Raw genomic sequence first — 21,123 nt, forward strand, 5'->3', positions numbered from 1 at the left:
AAGTTTTTTTTTTTTATTAACAAAAAAAATGTTATTGCTAAGTACTACCTAAGTACACAATTTAAGGCTTTTATACATAATTTACATGAATTAATAAATAAATAAAAATCAAGTCAAATTAATTGTACAATGTTGTTCCATATAACCTTATACTCTTTCATCGGAACTTTTTCTTATAACTAAAGGCTTCAATTTGCTTCTAAGTTTGACCAATCGTTTGCTAGCTTTGACATTCGACGTGGGATTCCTTAAGTCAGGCATTGATTTACTTTCGTGAACTGGTGGAGGTTCTAATGGTTTCAAACCTCCATAGTACCTCGGCATACTGAAATCATTTTCTTTGAACATTAAAGCAGTCTTCTGTTTTATACTTTGCAAGCTAGTTTCACCCTTATATTCAGGCAGAGAAGGACTATCTGCAAAGAATCTTGGTAAGTTGTTACTCCTTATTATTGGTGTATCTGGGAGTTGACTCAACTTTAATTCATGCTCTGCTAATGACGTCACTCCAACTGTGGATTTACTCTTCATCAAAGGAGGTTTTGTTGGTGTTAAATGTTCTGGAATGTTCAAGAATGAAGCACTTCTATGTGGTACTCTTGCTAGCACTTTATTTATCTTATTAGGATCAATATTCTTTAGACTTTCCACTCTGTTTAATGTCGATTTAAGGAGTTTGTTACTGTCAACCCTATCCAAAGTCCGTACACTATCGCTTCTATTAATATCAGATTTTTGTCTTAATATACCTTTTACACTTTCAACTCTTGGTAGAGTTAGATTCGTTGGTAGTTGTACTACTGATATTGGATCATATTGGTATATTGAATTGGGTGTTGTCATTTTTGGTTCACCTTTCAAAGTCACCGTACTTGGTTTGATTACGTTTTGTTTCTTAACCGAAACACTCATTGTTAATCCTTCTTCTTCTTGACTTTTCCTATCTTCTTCTTCTTCGTCTATTTTAAACATATCATAGCTAGCTAGAAGTTCGTCTTTGAACATGATCTCGAAATCAGTAACGGGAGAATCTACTTCGTCTTCGAAGTATACCTTCGTTCTGTTCGGTCTATCAGATAGGTAGTCAGGTTCTGATTTAGTCTCGATATCATCGAGAGTGTCCAAGCTTCCTTTAGATTTGAGTTCATGGTCTTCTCTGAATATCAGAGATTTAGAGAACACCTGCAATTTTATATAGATTATTATATGATATAAGGCCTATGTCGACGGACAACCTGACATTCGCGATGCTGGGCAATAGCAATGTCAATGTACCCATCCATCCATCCATCCATCCATCCATCCATCCATCCATCCATCCATCCATCCATCCATCCATCCATCCATCCATCCATCCATCCATCCATCCATCCATCCATCCATCCATCCATCCATCCATCCATCCATCCATCCATCCATCATTACCTTTGGTTTGTGGGACCAAAATCTATATATTTAGCTCTGTTTTGTCAAAGATAGAGATGGGATGTTGGTCTCAGAAGCCAATGATTAGTTTTATTTTGAGATTGAAAGAGGAGACTTAAATGAGATGTCATAGATTCAGTATCCAGGAAGTAACAGTAAATGTTGGTTTCTAAAATATATTGTAAAGTATTAGAGATTTTTTAGGCACGAGCTCATATAGTTTTCGTATTAAAAGTTTCGTATCGAATCGAATAAAATATTAGAATTTACCTCGTAAATCTTATCAGCATGTATTGGCATCTCCTTCACCTCCCTTCCCACCACTGCAGTGGGAGGGAGATGGTTGTTATTATGTGGCTGCTGCGTCACCACGCTCTCCAGACTGGCACCCATATTGGTGATGCCATTGGCGTACACTGACGTCACACCGTCATCCAACCTGTAGACATAGACTTAATTTACATCATGCCAGCACAGGACAGTAGCACTAGCACCTTCCAATTCCAAAATATTGGCATTGGTGTTCACATTACACCAGTTGTATGCCAGAGGTAATTTCTGCTACTGGCTTACTGAGCTGGCTTCATGTAAACGAGACATTATTGTAGCCACAGTTATAATTTATGATAAATACATAAAAGATAAAACTAAAAGTAAATTAAGATTAAATTTTATCAAATGTTATAATTAATATTTGTTTTATAGCACTTGTCCGATTGCTCGACGAACTGTAAACATAGACTTTGAATAAGGATTTGTTTATTTATATAAATAAAGAAAGCTAATTTAAGACTGCAAGGGGCTAGACAAAAGGCATTCGCTCAGAAGCGATTCCATAACGAACTTCCAAAATGTATAGAACTGTCGCGCGTCAGCTCCATACTTTTTTGTAGTTTGCTATCGAATCGATTCGAAGCGAATGCATTTTGTCTAGAATGTTTTTAGGCTACCGCATAGGAAAAAACGGAACCCTTACAGGATCACTTTGTTGTCCTTCCTGTCTGTCAAGACCCCTTTTTTTATTCCCCGAGGACGGAGTCGCGGGCGACACCTAGTTAGCATATATCTACAGTAATGTTGATGACAAATCAGATAATTGCAACATTTTAAGTACAAGGAGAATCTCTATCACTCGTGCAATAAACCAGTATCATAAAACTATAACTATAACTATGTTACCGTGATACATTATATACAGTGGATTGCAACTTCGTATATTATGTATACATAATTATGTATCCTTTTATATGTAATGCATGTTGAGTTAATATCGAATATAGTCGAGGACCTTAATTTCCTATCCTTTAAAGTCAACGGTGACAGTCTGGGAAGCAAATTTAATTCTTCAACTGTACATATCCGTTCTAAAAATGTATATTAATTGCATCTTAAAGTCTTTAAAAGTTTGAATTACATCTTACTAATATTATAAATGAGAAAAGTTTAGATGGATAGATGGATGTTTGTTTAAAAGTATCTCCTGAACAGGTCGTCAGCAGGATGTCGCTTAAATTTGTCATAGATGTAGAACATAGGCTGATTAAGTTTTTTTTCCGCGCGGAAGAAGTCGCTGGCTACAGCTAGTTATGTAAACGTATAAATATGTCAACTCTTTTATCGCGTACTGATATTAGACATTACTAAGAATCATGATTATTAAAATATGAGTAGACTTCCGAAATGCGATCTTTACAAATATATAAAGAAAGTAGTTTTTTGTGATATTTTTTGAGGGTAAAACATATACTTTTATATTCATTTTGATATCCATAATAACAATCAACGGCTGTCAAAGGGTTGAAATACGATTTTAACTTAATAGTAAACTGCATTTTTGGAGTGATATAGTCAAAATTATCTTTATAAATTTACAATATTTTTATTACTATAAATTGAACTACCACGGATACAAAAGGCAGTTGTAGAAACCGCACGCATCGTGAGAAGGTTCCTGTCTGTAGCCCTCAACACTGCTTGTTTGAGTCATGGGATTCCACAGCCGGTGGTGTTTTGTTTTATTAAATTTACTTTAATATATTAAGAATAAGATAAATAAATTAATACGTTATAAATGCGAAAATTTAAATGGATGGATAGATTAGGAGGTGTCTCGCGACAGTCTGAACACATCTAGATGAAATTTAGCACAATGTCCATAGTCTGGATGAAAATATAGGTTACATTTTTTTTTAATTTCGGACGAAGTCGCGGACGATAACTAGTTTACAATATATTAATTTTAATAAGTAGGAATTACACAATCTTATTAAAAACAAATCAAATTTCATGTATCATTCATAAATCGATAAAAAACAATACTTTTGCACATACAAAACCCCTTTTATATCTTTTATCATGCTTTATTATAATTTTATCTTTATATATCCTTGATAAGATATGTTGGTATATCTCAAGGTATGTTTCCGACATATTCAAGAGTTAACATTGTGATATTGAAAATATGCACTACGGAGCTCTTTACTTGGCCCGATTTTCATTTGTTTCCGTGAATTTTATAAATCAAGTAGGCCTTAAAATTTCTTTTTCTTTTTTCGTTGTCTTGTAGTCGAATTAAATGGAAAAAAGGAATTATAACAAAATCTAAACAATTTTACATTTATAACGCTTTACACAGACTAATTAAAAACAGACATATTATTATTATCAACTAACTGTCGTCCGCGACTTTGTCCGCGCACAATTAATAAACATAATTAGTAGTCTATGTGTTCTTCCAGGCTATGTATATGTATGCCGATCATCGCGATCCGTTCAGCCGTTCCGGAGATATCTACAAACAAACATCCATTCATCTAAACATTCGCATTTATAATATTTGAAAGACAGTAAAATTAAAACACTAAAACGCTCAACATCTACATTTACTTACTTGTAAGTGGCAATTTTTTCATCGAAACAGAATCTCTCTTCGCAGCAATTCCAATACATAGTTTCCAGACAGCTGTAACAAAGAAAAATATAAATTTCTTACTAATATTATAAATGCGATTGTTTACATTAATGGATGTTTGTTAGAGTGTGCATGGATCTCGATGTAATTTGGCAAAGAGTTGAACATATTCTTGAAAAACAAATAGGCTACCAATTAAGATTTCTTTCTTTAATTCTGCGGGGACGGAGTCGCGGGCGACAGCTAATCTTACTAATATTGTAAATGCGTATGTATGGATGGATGGATGGATATTTATTTTAAGTTCCAGAACGGCTGCATGAATATTATTGAAATTTGGCATAGATGTAGAACATAGTCTGGAAGAACACATAGACTACTGAGTTGTTTTTTAATTCCGCGCGCACGAAGTTGCTGGCGACAGATAAAAATGAATACATTTTATTTTAGACATTTAATTAAGAGAATTCATAATTAAGACATAGTGATTAAAGTAAGTCTAATTAATATAAAATTAAAGAATTAAACTGTACTTAAATAACCAAAGTAATTAATTGTGTCGTTTGGTTGAATTATAGCTCATTAAAATGATTATTTTTTTAAATTTCGCCTTATAAAGAAAATAGCAAACATTGTTGTTATTTTAATTAAGAATACCTTTGATATATTTTATATATTCGATGATATTATAATTTTATGTGTAAAGTTATAATTAAAATAACTTAATTACGAAATATCTTACATAAAAACCAAAATGTAAGTACACTTACATAAACTTAAAGATTATAAAAAAATAACAATTATTTAAAAAAAAATACGGTCACAAAATCAAAAAACAAACTCCACTAAAGTCACATTTTGATTGCACTGATACACACTTATAGAAATAAATTAAAAATTGATCAAAAATTTTTATTTTATTTATACTACTTATGTACACTACTAACTCTGTTAGAACACAGGACTATACATGATGCGTCTTAAAAAAATCAAAGTCAGATTACAATAGTTGTCAATGTCAAAAAAAATCTAACAGATTATTAAAAATATCTAAAAATGCCGGATGGAAACAATTCTAACAAGCACTGATGTAATAAAACATGAAATATAAAATATGATAAAAGTCGAGGGAATGTTCTGTCGTGTTCTTTGACTCTTAAGTGGCAGGACCTGTTAAGCGCGCTCATTCCCCTATGTCAGATAAAACAATATCAACCAAGTCTTCTTGGTTGGTCTTGATGGTTGTATAAAGACGTTTTATTTTTAAAATGTTCAGCAAAATTATAAACATTTTAGTCATATTCATTTAAGTCTTGTGAAAACTGGCAAAATTTATTTAGTAGTTTTAGAGATTATTGAATGACGTGTTATCGTTACAAAGTCTAGTGTCAGAATTAATGTGAGCGGTAACAAACGTCGACATTTTAATAAGGCTAGTGTTATCAATACACTGGCTCATTTCCGGATTTTCTTCCTAACAGTACAACGGCAGCTCTTTGCCTAGTCCACATCTATATAGTCAAAGGTCTTCCCTATTTATCTCGACACTTGAGATTTCTTATCATGATCGAAGTTGGAAATTTTGTTTAGAAAGGAGATCTGACAGTGATGGAGCTTAATGATGTCAGTAAACCAAAATGGCGGCGGTTTGGCAAACATTTGATATTTGGCTTCGGAAATAGTACAACTAAAGAACACACGGTACAAAATTTAATGTAGTCGTTTTCTTTAACAGCATTTAAATAATAAACGGCAAATTAAAACGCATGGCTACTATAATGAAATATTTTAGACGTATTTTTATTTATGAGTAACCATAGGTTTCTGAGACTCCTGTATAAAACATATCGTCATCCCGTCATAATCTTTAACAACAGATATAAAAGTACATTTTAAATGGGATTTTTTGTATCAGAAACCCACAGTTACTGTAGCATTCAATTGCCATGAAACTTATTGATAATGTCGTCCCTATCGTACTTTTTGGAAAGAACAAAGACAGTACAACAATGTCGAAAGAAGAAGAAAACCAACAGCGTATTGAAATATAAAATTAAAATCCAGTACATAAAAAACAGAGCAAGGCCAATAATAGCTTAATAATAACAAAATAATTCTTACAGTCTATGATAGTCACACTAACATAATCTTAGGTTTGAAAAAACAATTTGAAAAAGGTTTAAAACACCAAGTAGGAGCAAGAAAAAAATAAATTAATACTGAAAAGAATTTAATGACTACACACACAAACGCGGACAGTAAAGTAACTTTAAGAAAATTTTTTTTATTTTAGAAAACAAAAATAAAAAAAAAACAATTAAGAATCTTGTTTGTCATTAGAAAAAAATACTTTCTGGATTTTTGCTTTAAAATAATTTTTAGACATGTTAAAGATGTCAATATGTTATGATTATTTTTACGAAGAATGTATTATTTAACAGTGGTAGAGTCCGCTTTAACATCTTCGCACGAATTGTCCCGGCTCGCCCGGTGAAATACCACAACCACACAGAAGACAGGCGTCAAGTGGAAGCTATTCCAAGTACAGTCTGATGAGTGTGCGTCCCGGAGGCCAAAATTAGTCCTCTTTCCCTTCCTCCCTCCATCCTTTCCTTATAAGAAATATGACGGGAATATTTCTTATAAGGAAAGGATGGGAAGTGGAAGAGGACTTTCCGGATGAGAGGATGCATGGAAAGGGAAAATATTTTCTTTCTGTGCATCCTCTTCTCCGTAGATTAAAGGTAGGCAACGCATATGCAAATACGTATGTCTATGGGCAACGGTCACTTCGCTATTTCAGCGATTTCAGGTGGCCGCTCGCTCGTTTGCCAGCTTGTGATATATAAAAAAAAATACTCACTATTGACATGATTTGCAAAAGTTGAGCAACATTTTCATTTACATTATAACTGATGGATGGGTGACCGCGGCCGACTCTCCTCAAAATATCTGTAAATAAAATGATTGATCTTAATATATTTGACATACTTTTTATAATATAGGTCAATATTTTTATGCGTAACATATCTTATGACCTTAAATCATCATCAGCTCACTATACGTCACCACAGAGGGTCTTGGAGCCCTAAGTTAAAGGTGATTAGGCCATGCCACGCGAAGTTGCGGGCGACCGCCAGTATATTGAAGAATAAGGTGTTATTTGATTCATATTCTCCGGAGTGACAAATGAGTACAGTCAGCTCGGCTTTTGCATAGTAAGCATCAGAAAAAACTTTTTTTTTTAGCCAACAAATTTAACTAAAATAGCGAAGTCAAAGGAAGGGATGTGTTCTTCACCTTTAATAGACAGAGGATGGGGTTTTAGAAAGAATAATTCCCCTTCCATGTACCATCTTTAATATAAAAGGACGAGAACATTGTTTGAAAATCCTAGTATTACAAAGCCAACTTTATTAACTACAAGGGCAAGAATAATATAATATATATTGTTTTGTATGTATGTATGTCAATTTGTCGTATTAACTAGCGTTTATAAGACAACAAAATATAAAGCTATTGTATGCAAATTGTAACCTTAAGATCAATCTGTGACTGATATTCGGAGCAAGGACTTTCGTTTACATGACAAAAGTCATAGAATAAATTTTAAATCAATTCACCGTTGGTGTCTATAAAAAACATATCGTCATCCCTGTCATTATCTTTGACAAAACAGAGATAACAATATATTTAAAGCGGGGTTTTTGGTGTCAAAAATCCATGCTCAGTCCTGTATCTACATATCCTGGGTTTAATTCCCGATGTATTGTGGTGTTCGATTTTTGAATTTCGTAACCGAATTTCCATGAAGGAGAATACGTGTTGCAGCCGCTGACATATGGATAGGTTATAAACCGTGATATTTTGTGTCTATTTGATTTTCGCCATTTTGACGCTGACAATTGCGGTTTGTAGGTAGTGAGCCTTTGAACTAATAATTGAGGAGGAATTATATACTTTGTAATTCGACAACAAACATTACCATTTAGCTCATCACGAACTTACATTTCGTGACTTACAAAAGTGAACTAGATAATTTGTTATTATTAACCTATTTTACATATTTCAGAAATAGGAGCAAAGGAAACTCAAACTTATAGTAATTTTATCTTACACCAGCTATCGCACGCGACTCCGCCTTCGCGGAATTAAAAAATTTGTACTCTATGTGTTCATCCCGGCTATCTCTACATCCAATTTTGCCACGCCAAATTTCAGCGATATCCATGAAGCTGTTCTGGAGATATCTACGAACAAACATCCATCCATCCATTCATCTAAATAAATAAAAACGTCGCTGATATTTCCATTGTCTTCATTACGTTAAATTAAAAAGTAAATACAGATTATCTTTCTCTTAAATAAACTTATAAAAAACCCAGTAATTAAAATATGTTTTCTTAGCTTAGTTTGTTTGACATTATAAGATTGATTGACATATTTACTCTTTAGTAAAAACGTCAACTTTATCATTCTTAGCGGAGTAACGAAATTCACCATCCGTTTTATCAAACCAAATCGAGGTTAGGGAACTATGAATATGGCGGCGGACAAGAGCGAAATCGTGCCCGTGGTCCCGTCCCGATGCGTTGGAGGAACAGAGAGGTTTAGTGGGTATGCCTCCGCTATGGAGGTGAATCCCACATAACTACCGCTTCCCCCCTGGGGCGCGGAGTATGCATAAAGCATTCCTCTCTGGAAAAAAAAGGGAACTATGAATATAACACAGCAGTTGCCCGCGACTTCGTCGACGCTGAATAAAAAAATCTAATAACAAATATAGCCTATGTTACCCGGGGATAGTGTAGATTAACAACAGTAAAAGAATTTTTCAAATCGCTTCAGTAGTTTCGGAGCCTATTCAATGCAAACAAATAACCAAATCTTTCCTCTATTTAATAATAGCTGTCACCCGCAACTCCATGGGACTCTATGGGTTCTTTCAGACTATGTTCTATACGTATGCCAAATTTAATCCGTTCTAGAGATATCTTCAAACACACATCCATCCATCCACATCACATCCATCTAAACATTCGCATTTATAATATTAGTAAGTTAAATAAAAAGCAGCTTTCAAGGCATAAATTCGAAAAAAAAAATGAATAAATAGTATCTCCTATATGTCCGTATCCTGGATCTAAACTATCTCCTCACCAATTTTCAGCCATATCGGTAAAGCCGTTCTTGAATTATAAATAGTGTAACTAACACGACTTTCTTTTATATATATAGATTAGTATAGACTTGGTATCGCCCAAGACTCCGTCAGCGGGGAATTGAAGTAACTTCCTTAGTAGCCTGTGTTCTTCCAGCGGGAACCGTGTAGCCGTTTAGAGAGAACCTCTAACAAACATTCTAGGCTACTTACTAAGGCTTCTTAATTGTACGCGAACGGAGTCGCTGGCGACAGCTAGTTATATAATAAGATGTGATACGTCAGTGCAGTCACGTATTGACCGTATGGTTAGGATCGTGACCGAACAATATGTCATCTAGAAAACACGCAAACAAAAGAATAGAAATACTAACTACGTCAGAGGTACTAACACGAGATTTATGCAATCGTTTATGATATATAACATTTTATATAATAACTCATCATCATCAGCTCACTATACTATGAAATTCGTTGTAGAGGTAGAGCATAGTCTGGTAGAACACATAGACTACTTACTAAGACTTTTTTTAATACCACGCGGACGGAGTCGCGGGCGTCAGCTACTCTTCAATAGGTTAAATGATTACTGATAAAGGTAGCGATTAATGGAAAAAGAAGGATGTACAGAAAATTATTCCCTGTCTTATTTGTCGCTTTCCCAAGAAATACAACTCCAGTCACTAATCGTAGGTTTCTAAGAATCTAATTCTCTGTATAAAACATATCGTTATCGTATCTTTTACAAAACATTCATAATATATTTGAAACGAAGATTTCTGTCTCAGAAACAGATAAAGGGTCTTGTGTAGCTTTAATATATTATAAATCTACATTAAGGGATTGTTTAATTAACAATTAAAAGACTCATATTGGATTTGAATTCCTAACCTCTATAGTGTTATTAAAAACTTCACAATCAGGTCGCTTAGAGATGAGTTATCAAGTATTGTTTATCTCTTGTTTGGAATGATTTCATTCAGTATTGTTCTCTAAAGACCGCAATAAATTTTATAGATTATGTACACTCGCTAAGAAAGATAAATAACGACACTCATAATAAATCCCTAATAGATTTCAAATGAGACAAGTGATACGACTGGTCTGCAAATGAAAATACTTTGTCAGACGAGAGTAGATTTCTTCAAATATATTTAAATGTGTTTTAAAGTTTGAATGGATGGATGGATGTTTGTGAGAAGGTATCTCCGGAACCGCTTAATTAATCTTAATGAAATTTGGCATATATATAAAAAAATAACTGGAAAAACACATAGGCTACTTATTATGTGTTTTTTTAGTCCGCACGAACGAAGTCCCGGGCGACAGCTAGTCCTTAATAGATTTCAAATGTGACTACCAATAACCTAAGGATAACTTCTGTTAATACGTCGAATGTAAATATTAGTGATGTCGAATTCTCTTCAATTTTTTTTCCGTGGCTTGACCGATTATTTGCGTAACAAAAAACATAATTTTAAGCAATGTATTAATATACTATTTTACTCATTCTTTTCCTCAATACCTTGGCACAAAGTTCCGGTTAAAGATCATTGACCGTCCCTGCCATTACTTGAAAGAGGTCGGTTATATTGAATTCGTCATTATTAACAACCATCGCCTCCCTCCTTTCCTTTTTTAGGGTTCCGTACCACATAGGAAAAAAACGGAACCGTTCTGTCTGTCAAGACTCTTTTGCCCAAAAACGCGTGAAGGTATCAAGCTGGATTTTTTTTTATATCATAAGGTGGCAAACGAGCGAGCGGCCACCTGAAATCGCTGAGTAGCGAAGTGACCGTTACCCAGGGACATACGCAATTGCATATGCGTTGCCTACCTTTAATCGACGGAGGAGAGGATGCACAGAAAGAAAATATTTTCACTTAGCATGCCTTTTCATACGGATAGCCCACTTAGACTTCCCATTCTTTCCTTATAAGAAAAAGGGTGGGAAGGAAAAGAGGACTAAATAAGGCCTCCGGGACGCACACTGATCAGATGAAACGCGGAATTACTTCCATTTTTCGCTTATCTTCTGAGTGATCATTATATCGATAGGAGCCGATTCGTGTAACACATGTTGGCGTCTACCACTATTAAGAATATAATAAGTTAAAGTAAAATAAGTTTTGAAATAATTATTGTACTTTATGAGTTTCTTCATATTAAAAAAACATAAATATCTCTAAAATAATAGGCTGGAAATAAAGTGTTTTATTAGTTTTAGGAGAGTTAGTTTTGATTTGTTAGCATTTTCTAATGTACCTTATCACAAAGAGACGAAGTACTTCCTTATAACAATTGTAATAAGAAAAGTAGGCAATTTTGGGAAAAAAATAGTTAAATAGTAAAAATAATTTAATATTAATAAAGATTAATTGTTGTGTTTTATAGAAGTTTTTGCGGTTTCTTGAATATTTGGTTAATAAATTGAGTTCCGTCTTATAATTGCGCGCTAGAAACCTGTTATTCCTAACAATGATTGCCGACCTCAGTTTCCTCTGGCGAAACAAGTACAAAAAACATATTTATATCTCAGTTTTCTCATGAAAAATGACAAGAATGGATACATTTGTACAGTGGATATCCATATTTATGTATACTAAAACATATTTTACTAATATTATAAATGCGAATGTTTAGATGTATGGTTGTTTGTTTGAAGATATCTCCAGAATAGCTGAACGGATCTCGATGAAATTTGGTATACATAGGGAACACAGTTTGGAATAACGTATAGGTTACTAATTATATATTTTTTTAATTCCGCGCGGACCAAGTCACAGGCGATGATTAGTCTTAAAATATTGTGATTAAACAAAAAAACTAAATACACGACGTTGCGTATTTTATTAGTATTATCCTCAATCTTTAAATAATTTTTAGCCATCCTATATTATGAAAAATTTGTTTATCATTATTTAAATTTTATCTGACGTATGAAAATATTCAAGGGGGATTTCTTGATAGTAGGAATTTCCGATGACTGTTGAGTCAATCAATTGATTAAATCTTGGCACAAGATATTACAATATATTAAATTTACAAAACATACAAACATCACCCTTAAATTAGGGTAGGCTCTGAGCCCCTCGATGGGGACTTGAGCTGATGATGATTCTCATATAAACTTTCCCCTAAACCCTTAACTAAGGGTAGGTTCCGAGCACCTCGATGGGGACGTTTTGTAAGCTATGATGATACAAACTTTCATGTAAATATTTTTTTTAGTAAGGTTTGGTTAATATTCGAATAATTTTATGTCTTAACAAGCTGTTGCCCGCGACTTCGTCAGCGCGGAGTAAAAAAAAATGCCTAATTTTCCCGCACACATCAACTACCTTCCCGGTAATGTCCCGTCAAAATGAAATAAACATGGATACGTAACAATTTTTATTCATTACTTACTGTTGCCCGCGGCTTCGTCCGTGGGGAATTAAAAAAAATGTTTAATAAGTAGCATACGAGCGCTTCCAGATTATGTTCTACGTGTTTGTTTCATCAAAATTCGTTAAGCTATTCTTTAGATACCTTCAAACAAACATCCATCTAAACGTACGCATTAAAATTTTCCCTACATCTACACATCGAATGTTATGCTGACTGTACTGACTCCAAAACACCAGAACCTACCAACTACTTCTGAAGACCGTCCTTTATTTGTTACAATTTAAAAATAAGCCATTTTATAAAAGAAATAATACCTCACCTATTTCAATAACAATTCCTCACACAAACAGCAACAGTTAATACATAACTAGCTTCCTCACTTTCTATTCCGATGAACAATGCATTGCAACTGATAAAAACAATTTATAATTCTAACAGCATTTAACAAAATTCACTTATAAGACCACTTTTCTTATAAACTTTCGTTTGGCGGGAATATATTTTATTTATTTACAATGAACCTTCCAACACGACGGTTGTAGTGAAACTGGCGACGTGATAGCCCGAGTGTACGGTCCAGTGATTCATTGAGACAGCTGGTTGTGTGGTACAAGTGATAAGTTATTAGCGGGTCTGATCGAACACTCGCCCGTGGTCCAAACTAAAATCATAATAGTAAAAATCTTTAGAACATATATAATTATTAAGTAACAACAATATTAAGAGTATTAATTAATATTTGGGTATTTCTACTTTTTTTATTATATGAAAAAAAGGCATTTAAAAGTGACAACTACTAGATTTATCTATTAAGTTTTCATGCATACATTTTTACAATTATAACCGAATGAATAGGAGTTCATTGTCATACTAAAAATATTTAGACTACTATGTAGGTGTCGCCATCGACTCCATCGGCGCGGTATTGTAAAAAGAAAGTAGCCGATTTTAAGACTATTAAATATGCGTATAAAATTTTATAACAAGTTCAAGTCGTTACGGAGGAGTATGATTACTAACATTGTGACACGATAATTTTATACCTAAGATTAATTCTCTAAGTTTATAACTTGTACCATACGTGACTTCGCGGTAGTCAAAGCATAATTATACCGAATTTTAATGACGGGCCAGTCCACGTGACGCAGTCTCTCATAATTACATACAACGCAGACAGTTGTTTTACTGTACTGGTGTAAACAGTGATAATAATTGTGCAAGCCTGATTTGTACACTAGAAAATTTAAAAAAAATTCCCTTATATTTGTAAAGGTTTAACACGTTAGCTGCCATGTCGGACTATATGTCCGACAAGCTAATGTTTCAATCAGGTCGTGTCGTATGTGTCCTACAAGCTATACTTCCATTCATATGTAAATAATAAATATATGAGCTATGTAAATAAGGTATTACTATATTTTTAGGTGTTTCAAATGGTTTTGGACAAAATTAAAAATAAAAATATTTTCGTTTTTCGAAAAATCATTCCGGCAGCTAACGTGTTAAAAGGTAAATTATAATATAAAAAGTGCAATGCTTCAGGATTATATATTTTAACAAAGTTTTACAGTTACTAATTTATTTTAGTCATTAAACACTACTTTATGCGTTAAGCAGCCATAGTTTTTAGGCATAGTCAATTAGGCAAGTGCTTAAAATTCGCCATACACGACCATAGTTTGCAGCCGTTTAAAATGCCATAGTAATTGCTTAAATTGGTCCGTTTATGTCGATATAAATTGTTCAATACCTTCCTAATAATCACTCAGGGATAGTGTGTGTAGCTTCCTATTAGTGAAATAATTTTTCAAATAGGTTCAGTAGTTTTGGAGCCTATTCAATGCAAACATACATACAAATCTTGCCCCTGTATTAATAGTATAGATGATCCTTTTGTTAACTGATAAAGAACCCTTTGTGAACGGTAGATAACTTACTTGTGTGAGAAAACTGTTCCATTTAACATGGGTTTCTAATACCAAATCCCTGTTTAAAACATATTACTATCTCTGTTTTGTTAAAGATAATGGCAGAGATGACGATATGTTTTATACAGAGATTTTAGTCTCAGTAACCAACGATAAATCAAACGTAAAACTTTTATAATATTTTATAGCACTAAAACAAGTTAACGAGTCTATCGACAACTGTTTTAATATAAAATTTTATCGACTTAATCATGATAAGTTTCAATTACTATCGACTTATTTGGTTCTTGAATTGGCACGCGACTTGCCTATAAAAATAACCTACAATAATTTGCCGTTACTTTAACAAAATATAGACTATATTCAATCGTAATAAAGACTATTATAAATTTTATAGACTGCAAATAATTATGGTATGGTTGTACCTAATTGGACACTGGTCTAAAATGGGTTAAATTATTAAGCTAAAGTTAGAAATAAAATCACATAATAATCAATGTAAACAACAGAATAAGTTCTGCAACTGGGTTGTTCTATTTGACAGTTTTTTATATTACGTATTTCTCAATCTATAAAAATCCATAATATCTCTGTATTTGATGAAAAATAATAAAATTTGAAAGTTTGCGTATATCAATAAATATTATTAATAATTCTATATTTATCTTTGTATTTATCCCACCGAGGGGCACGGAGCCTACCCCAAGTTAAGGGTGATTAGGCCATAGTCAACCAATACGGGTTGGTTGACTTCACACAAATCTTTGAATTTCTTCGCGGATATGTGATGGTTGCATCACGATGTTTTTCTTAATCGTAAAAACGTCGGATAAATGTACATATGTAAATCGAAAAACACATTGGTATATGGCGGGATTCGAACCCAGGACCTGCAGACTACTAGTCAAGTAATTTAACCACTGAGCCACCGATGCTCATATTTAAAAATAATATAATGAATTAAATAAAACATTACTAGCCTGTATTTTTACAGATCATTTTCCTACACTTATTCCATATTTTAGCGGTTCTGAAGATACGTAATTACATCCATCCATTTATTAGATAAGTATAAATAGAATATAAAAAAATTAAACCCTATATAAAACCTTTTTAAACACGCCTTAATAACCGATCAGATAATATGAAACCAATTTTAATCACTACAAAAATCTTAAAAATTATACAACTAAAATATTTTACATTCTATGCAAGACTATATATTAAATCAATTTAGTTTTATATTGCAAAAAAAATCGTTTTAAGTAACAAAAAAATAAGACTGCATCTTAATTCATAGTGTAATTACAAAGACAATTTACCAAGAACTCAGTTCAAGGTTTCACTGACCATCTTTTGTTCACAGAAACGGCAATTCGTCGTCACGGAAGGCAAGAGACCTTCAATTACTTTGTGTTTACACAGTTATTACACTTGTTTCACAACATATTTCCGCCCCTCTCTATCTTTTCGAAAAAACAGTGACAACGATATTATATAACAAGTATCACAACAGTGAAAATTTATAATAACAAGAGGTCTGATTCGGTATTTTTTTTACATTTGTAACAATGACTGGCTGTTGCCCGCAACTTCGTTCTTGTGGTATTAAAAAAAAACTTAACTAATAGCCTTTGTGTTCTTCTAGACTATGGTCTACATCTATGTCAAATTTCATCGAAATCCGTTGTGCCGTTGTGGAGATACCTTTTAAAAATTCATCCAAACATTCAAACATTCGCATTTATAATATTAGTAAGACTAATGTTATAAATATTATAAATACGGATGTTTGGATGTATGGATGGACGTTTGTTGGAAGTTATCTGCAGATCTGCTACATGGGTCTAGCAGAAATGTTGCCGAGACGTAGACCATAATAGTACACATAGGCTACTTAAGTTTTTTTTTAATTTCGCGAGGACGGAGTAGGAGGTAAAAGCTAGTAAGATAAATACGAAATTCATTTAGTCACAAGAAATAGCTGTTAAGTAGCAACTTTTTTTCTCTTAACATACAATTATCATTTGTAAATATGAAGACAGGTTTTTATTCAAGTTATCAAATATGTTGTCATCGCAAATAAGATAATATTATGTCATAAACTCGTTGTTAATTTGTAAACTAACATTTCCACGCAGACGGTGACGCGGGCGACAGCTAGAGTTTAATATACTGCCTGCTATAGCATTAACAATGAATTTTATAACGGTACAGATGAGACGAAAAGATTAAAAGAACTTTATATTAGGTTAGTGGAACACTATTCATAATTTGTACTTCCAATCCAAGTACAGTCACAAACATAAATCTTATCTCTACTACTGATTTTTACACATCTTGAAACGGAATTTTACTACACCACAACGGAATTACTCGATAAATGTTAAATCTTAGTTAAATTTGAGTATTTTTTTTTTTTTGCTTGGGTCAACATTTTTAGAATTATTTTTTATTCTGTATAGAATTGATTTATTTAAATTGCAAATTTGATTTTAATGTAAGAATCTCTTAAGGAATTTATCTTTGAATGTTCAAGAAAACATTTATTATTAAAAAAGTTTACTTATTAATAATACAAAGTTGTCGTAATTACGTCGCAATAATACTGTAGCCACAATCGTAAATATATAAAATATTTATGAGCTAAAATGCTATTTATCCTTATAACGAATACGATCATACTAAAAATATTTACTAAAGCACAACAAATTATTTAATTTGTTGCATGTTTTAAATCTTACTAATATTATAAATGCTAATGTTTGGATGGAAGGATGGTTGGATGGATGTTTGTACATATCTCCAGAACGGCTGTACGGATCCCACTGAAATTTGGCATAGATGTAGAACATAGTCTGGAAGAACATATAAGCTACTGAGTCTTTTTATTTTGGGAGGACGGAGTCGCGGCTGACAGCTAGTTTCAAATGAACCGCAATAAAATTATGTTCGCGACTGTATACATTGTTGTACTTTATGAACTTAAAAGACGGAACAAAAAAGCCGCAGAGTCAAATCACAATAAGTATATTTCAATGAGGCTTTACATACTTTTAGATTACTTAAATATTTTGATGTTATTTTGTTTTTATTAATACCATATGAAAATGAATATCGAAGTAATGCCACCTCATCGTCTATGTTTTCATACCAGAGCACAAGAATTAGGTAGAGCAGTGGACATTGATTGCAGTACTGTACACAACGCCGAACACATGTTCCGTCTCGGAGTGTACAACACCAGTAATGCAGCCTACTGCTCTGGCTCAATGCTGTACCCACGTGTGAAAGTATTATTAGACGAAATATGTTGAAGAGAATGTATTATTGTAGTACACGTGACATTGTCAGACAATGATAGACTGTCATATGATCAGGTTAAGACATTAATTTTGTATTTAAATGTTCATGAGTTGACAAGACAAAGCAATTTAAAACGGCCACTAATATACTATAACTATCACTATAATATATCAAGAAAACGATATAAAATATTTCTAGAATATCTATTTAAACTGAAAAGTAACTTTGTCTGTCTGTCTTAATTAGTTAAGGTAAATCAATGTATAGTTTTTTGACATTTGCAAATGCGAATGTTTAGATGGATGGATGGATGTTACATGGTATATTTGGAAGAACACATAGGCTACTTATTATGTTCTTTTAATTCCGTGCGGACGGAGTCGCGGGCGACAGCTAGTATGTTTTATATTTATAGTCATTTATAAAAGTGAACTAAACCTATATCTAACAATTTCCTGCCTACAGACTTTTCCTTCCTCAATATGTAACACTGAATCAGAAATTGTCTCATTCATTTACCTTCATCTAATTACAAACGTGAGGAAACTATTGATTTGAAATACGGACACGTTAAAATGTGGTCATGAATTCGAATCTGTTCTATTTTTGAAATATAATAAAAATATGTCAATGTATTATAAACCAAATAATGTTTTATGACAAAAAAACATCGTCACTTTTAAATTGGCATTTAATAAAATACATCTTACTAATATTATAAGCTAGCTGTCGCCCGCGATTCCGTCTGCGTGGATATATAAAAAACGTAATATATAGATAAGTATTATAAATAAAAAGCATCTCTTCAAGACATATATTCGAAAAAAATAAATAGTATCCTATGTCAATCTACTGGCTCTAAGCTACCTCCTCACCAATTTTCAACATATATAATATATATATATAAAAAGTCGTGTTAGTTACACTATTTATAACTCAAGAACGGCTTTACCGATATGGTTGAAAATTGGTGAGGAGGTAGCTTAGAGCCAGGAGACAGACATAGGATACTATTTATTTTTTAGAATATATGTCTTGAAAGTTTGGATGGATGGATGGATGATGGATGTTTGTTAGAAGATATCTCCGGAACGGCTTTACTTGATGAAATTTGGCACCGAGTTTAAAAATTGTCTGGAAAACCACATAGATACTAATTAAGTATTTTTAATTCCATGTGGACGGAGTCGCGGTACCGCTAGTATATAAATAAATAATACAACGAAATTTACATCTTCTTTTACTTTATTTCAGTTTTCTGAATAAAATAAGAAAACAACCCAGAACCAAGTCAAGCTGCTTATAAAGCAACCACTGCGTCACTCGGTAGTCACGTATAAACGAGGAAATCTGCTTTCACTTTCTTTTGCCTAACGATTTATTAAATCATTGCATATATTTATCCCTTAAGTAGTAGTGTTAATCAAAATTAAACTTAATAATAGTGCCTTTAAGGTTCCTTTTACATTATTCGGGTAAATATTCATAGCTTATTGATCGGAAATATTTTTCTTTGTTAGGTTACCCGCTTTTTACTTACAATATTGAGCTAAAATGCGACGCTAATTATTTTCGTTTATCAAAAAGTTTATTCCCGTTTTAGTAAGCCTTACTGCCGTACACAGAGTTATAAGTTACTTAGAACGTCGATGGCGTAGTTGTCAAGCGTTTGACCGAACTGAACTGAAATCTACACATCAAGGTTTGATCCTGGCCAAGTACGAATGCGTTCTGTAAATTTTTGAATTTCGAATATGTTTTTCTCAAAAGTTCTTAAGGTGGAGGTAATATATATATATATATGAAGTCATCCTGCACAGGGCCAGCGTAGTTGACTATAGCCTAGTCGCACCTAACTCGGGTAGGCTCCAAGCCCTTCGGTGATACTAAGGGTCTCCCTTGAACGACTAAAAGTGCGATTGATTATATGATGACCTTAAATAAAATAAAGAAACATTACTCACCTCAGATATCCAGAAATCCTTCAATTATCTTTCAAGTTCACATAAACTTCAAGAAACAATAACCTCAAAGGATAAATTACAAAGAAAAAAACATATAAACAATCACAAAACAACCTCGTTCAGCATTGTAACCTTTTCGGCAATTTCCGATAATCCACGAAATGCGTGCGCATTTCGCAAGCGCGTGTTATCGACTGATAAATAATTATGCCCCCCTTCTGTAAACTGGCTCAAGACTATTTTACCTTTGCCTTTTTATTTATCTTTTTAAAAATATACTAAAGAGTTCTGATTTCGGATTCGGATAAACATTTTTCTGGAATGGCAAAACGTAAGTCCGACTTCTACTAAAAATATTCATTATCAAACTTTACAACGACACAAAAGATAGGTAATTTAAAACAACTTAATTAAACTTAAACTTCACATTTAAGTATCTCTTTCATAGGCTATGTAATAAATAACAGACATCAATAAAAACGCAAGCTATAATAATAAACATTAATTGAAATTAAATATATTTACCGCAACTCCGACCACGCCATATTAAATAAAAAAGTAATAAATAGCCTATGTTTTCTACCAGGCTATGTTCTACATCTATGTCGAATTTCCGTAACCATGCAGCCGTTATAGAGATGCTTTTTAACAAGCATCCATCCATCATCCACCTACTCTTATCACTATTGAGGGTCGGATTAGTATGTACTACTCCATACACCTCTCAGTCATGTCAGAATCTACCCCCTTCTTACGCATTTCCTGTTTCACACAATCCATCCACACTCTCTTTGGTCTTTCTCTACCTTTATACATCCAAACATTCGCATTTATAATATTAGTAAGAAGTAAGATAATATTAGAAAAATTTTAAGTGTATAACTGAGAAACGATTCTATTGAGATCTCAAGATGAAAAATAAACTACGAATATCGTCGGCAGTGGAACTAATCTTCAAAGATGATTCCGCTCCGTTAGCGAATTTACACAAACCGTGAAGGTCTTGGTCGCCTGTCTGGTTACACAGTCAATTACTTG

At 33.1% G+C, this 21,123-nt stretch overlaps 1 protein-coding gene across 2 annotated transcripts; it reads right to left on the reverse strand.

Moving 5' to 3' along the window:
* Positions 1-42: 42 nt before the first annotated feature.
* Positions 43-20,266, reverse strand: LOC106115290 (uncharacterized). Of its 2 annotated transcripts, none has more exons than XM_013308656.1 (5): positions 20,086-20,266; positions 7,200-7,288; positions 4,316-4,387; positions 1,696-1,864; positions 43-1,182 (listed from the first exon to the last, which is right to left on the reverse strand). In XM_013308656.1, the coding sequence occupies exons 2-5, from the start codon at positions 7,235-7,237 to the stop codon at positions 148-150; spliced, it is 1,314 nt and encodes a 437-aa protein (XP_013164110.1). In that variant the 5' UTR covers positions 7,238-7,288; positions 20,086-20,266; the 3' UTR covers positions 43-147. The 2 variants fall into 2 exon arrangements, with proteins under 2 accessions (XP_013164110.1, XP_013164102.1); XM_013308648.1 differs by lacking the exon at positions 20,086-20,266 and adding an exon at positions 13,207-13,417.
* Positions 20,267-21,123: the final 857 nt, after the last annotated feature.

Source organism: Papilio xuthus, unplaced genomic scaffold (genome assembly GCF_000836235.2).
Source record: "Papilio xuthus unplaced genomic scaffold, Pxut_1.1 DF829660.1, whole genome shotgun sequence".
Classification (NCBI taxonomy): domain Eukaryota; kingdom Metazoa; phylum Arthropoda; class Insecta; order Lepidoptera; family Papilionidae; genus Papilio; species Papilio xuthus.

What these genes read in the sequence shown, in the direction of transcription:
- LOC106115290 (XM_013308656.1), bottom strand. Translation starts at nt 7,237, where the DNA reads ATGAAAATGTTGCTCAACTTTTGCAAATCATGTCAATA. An exon ending in TTTTGCAAATCATGTCAATA is followed by an intron (nt 4,388 to 7,199) that starts GTGAGTATTTTT and finishes TCTTTGTTACAG; the next exon opens with CTGTCTGGAAACTATGTATT. An exon ending in GAAAAAATTGCCACTTACAA is followed by an intron (nt 1,865 to 4,315) that starts GTAAGTAAATGT and finishes CTATGTCTACAG; the next exon opens with GTTGGATGACGGTGTGACGT.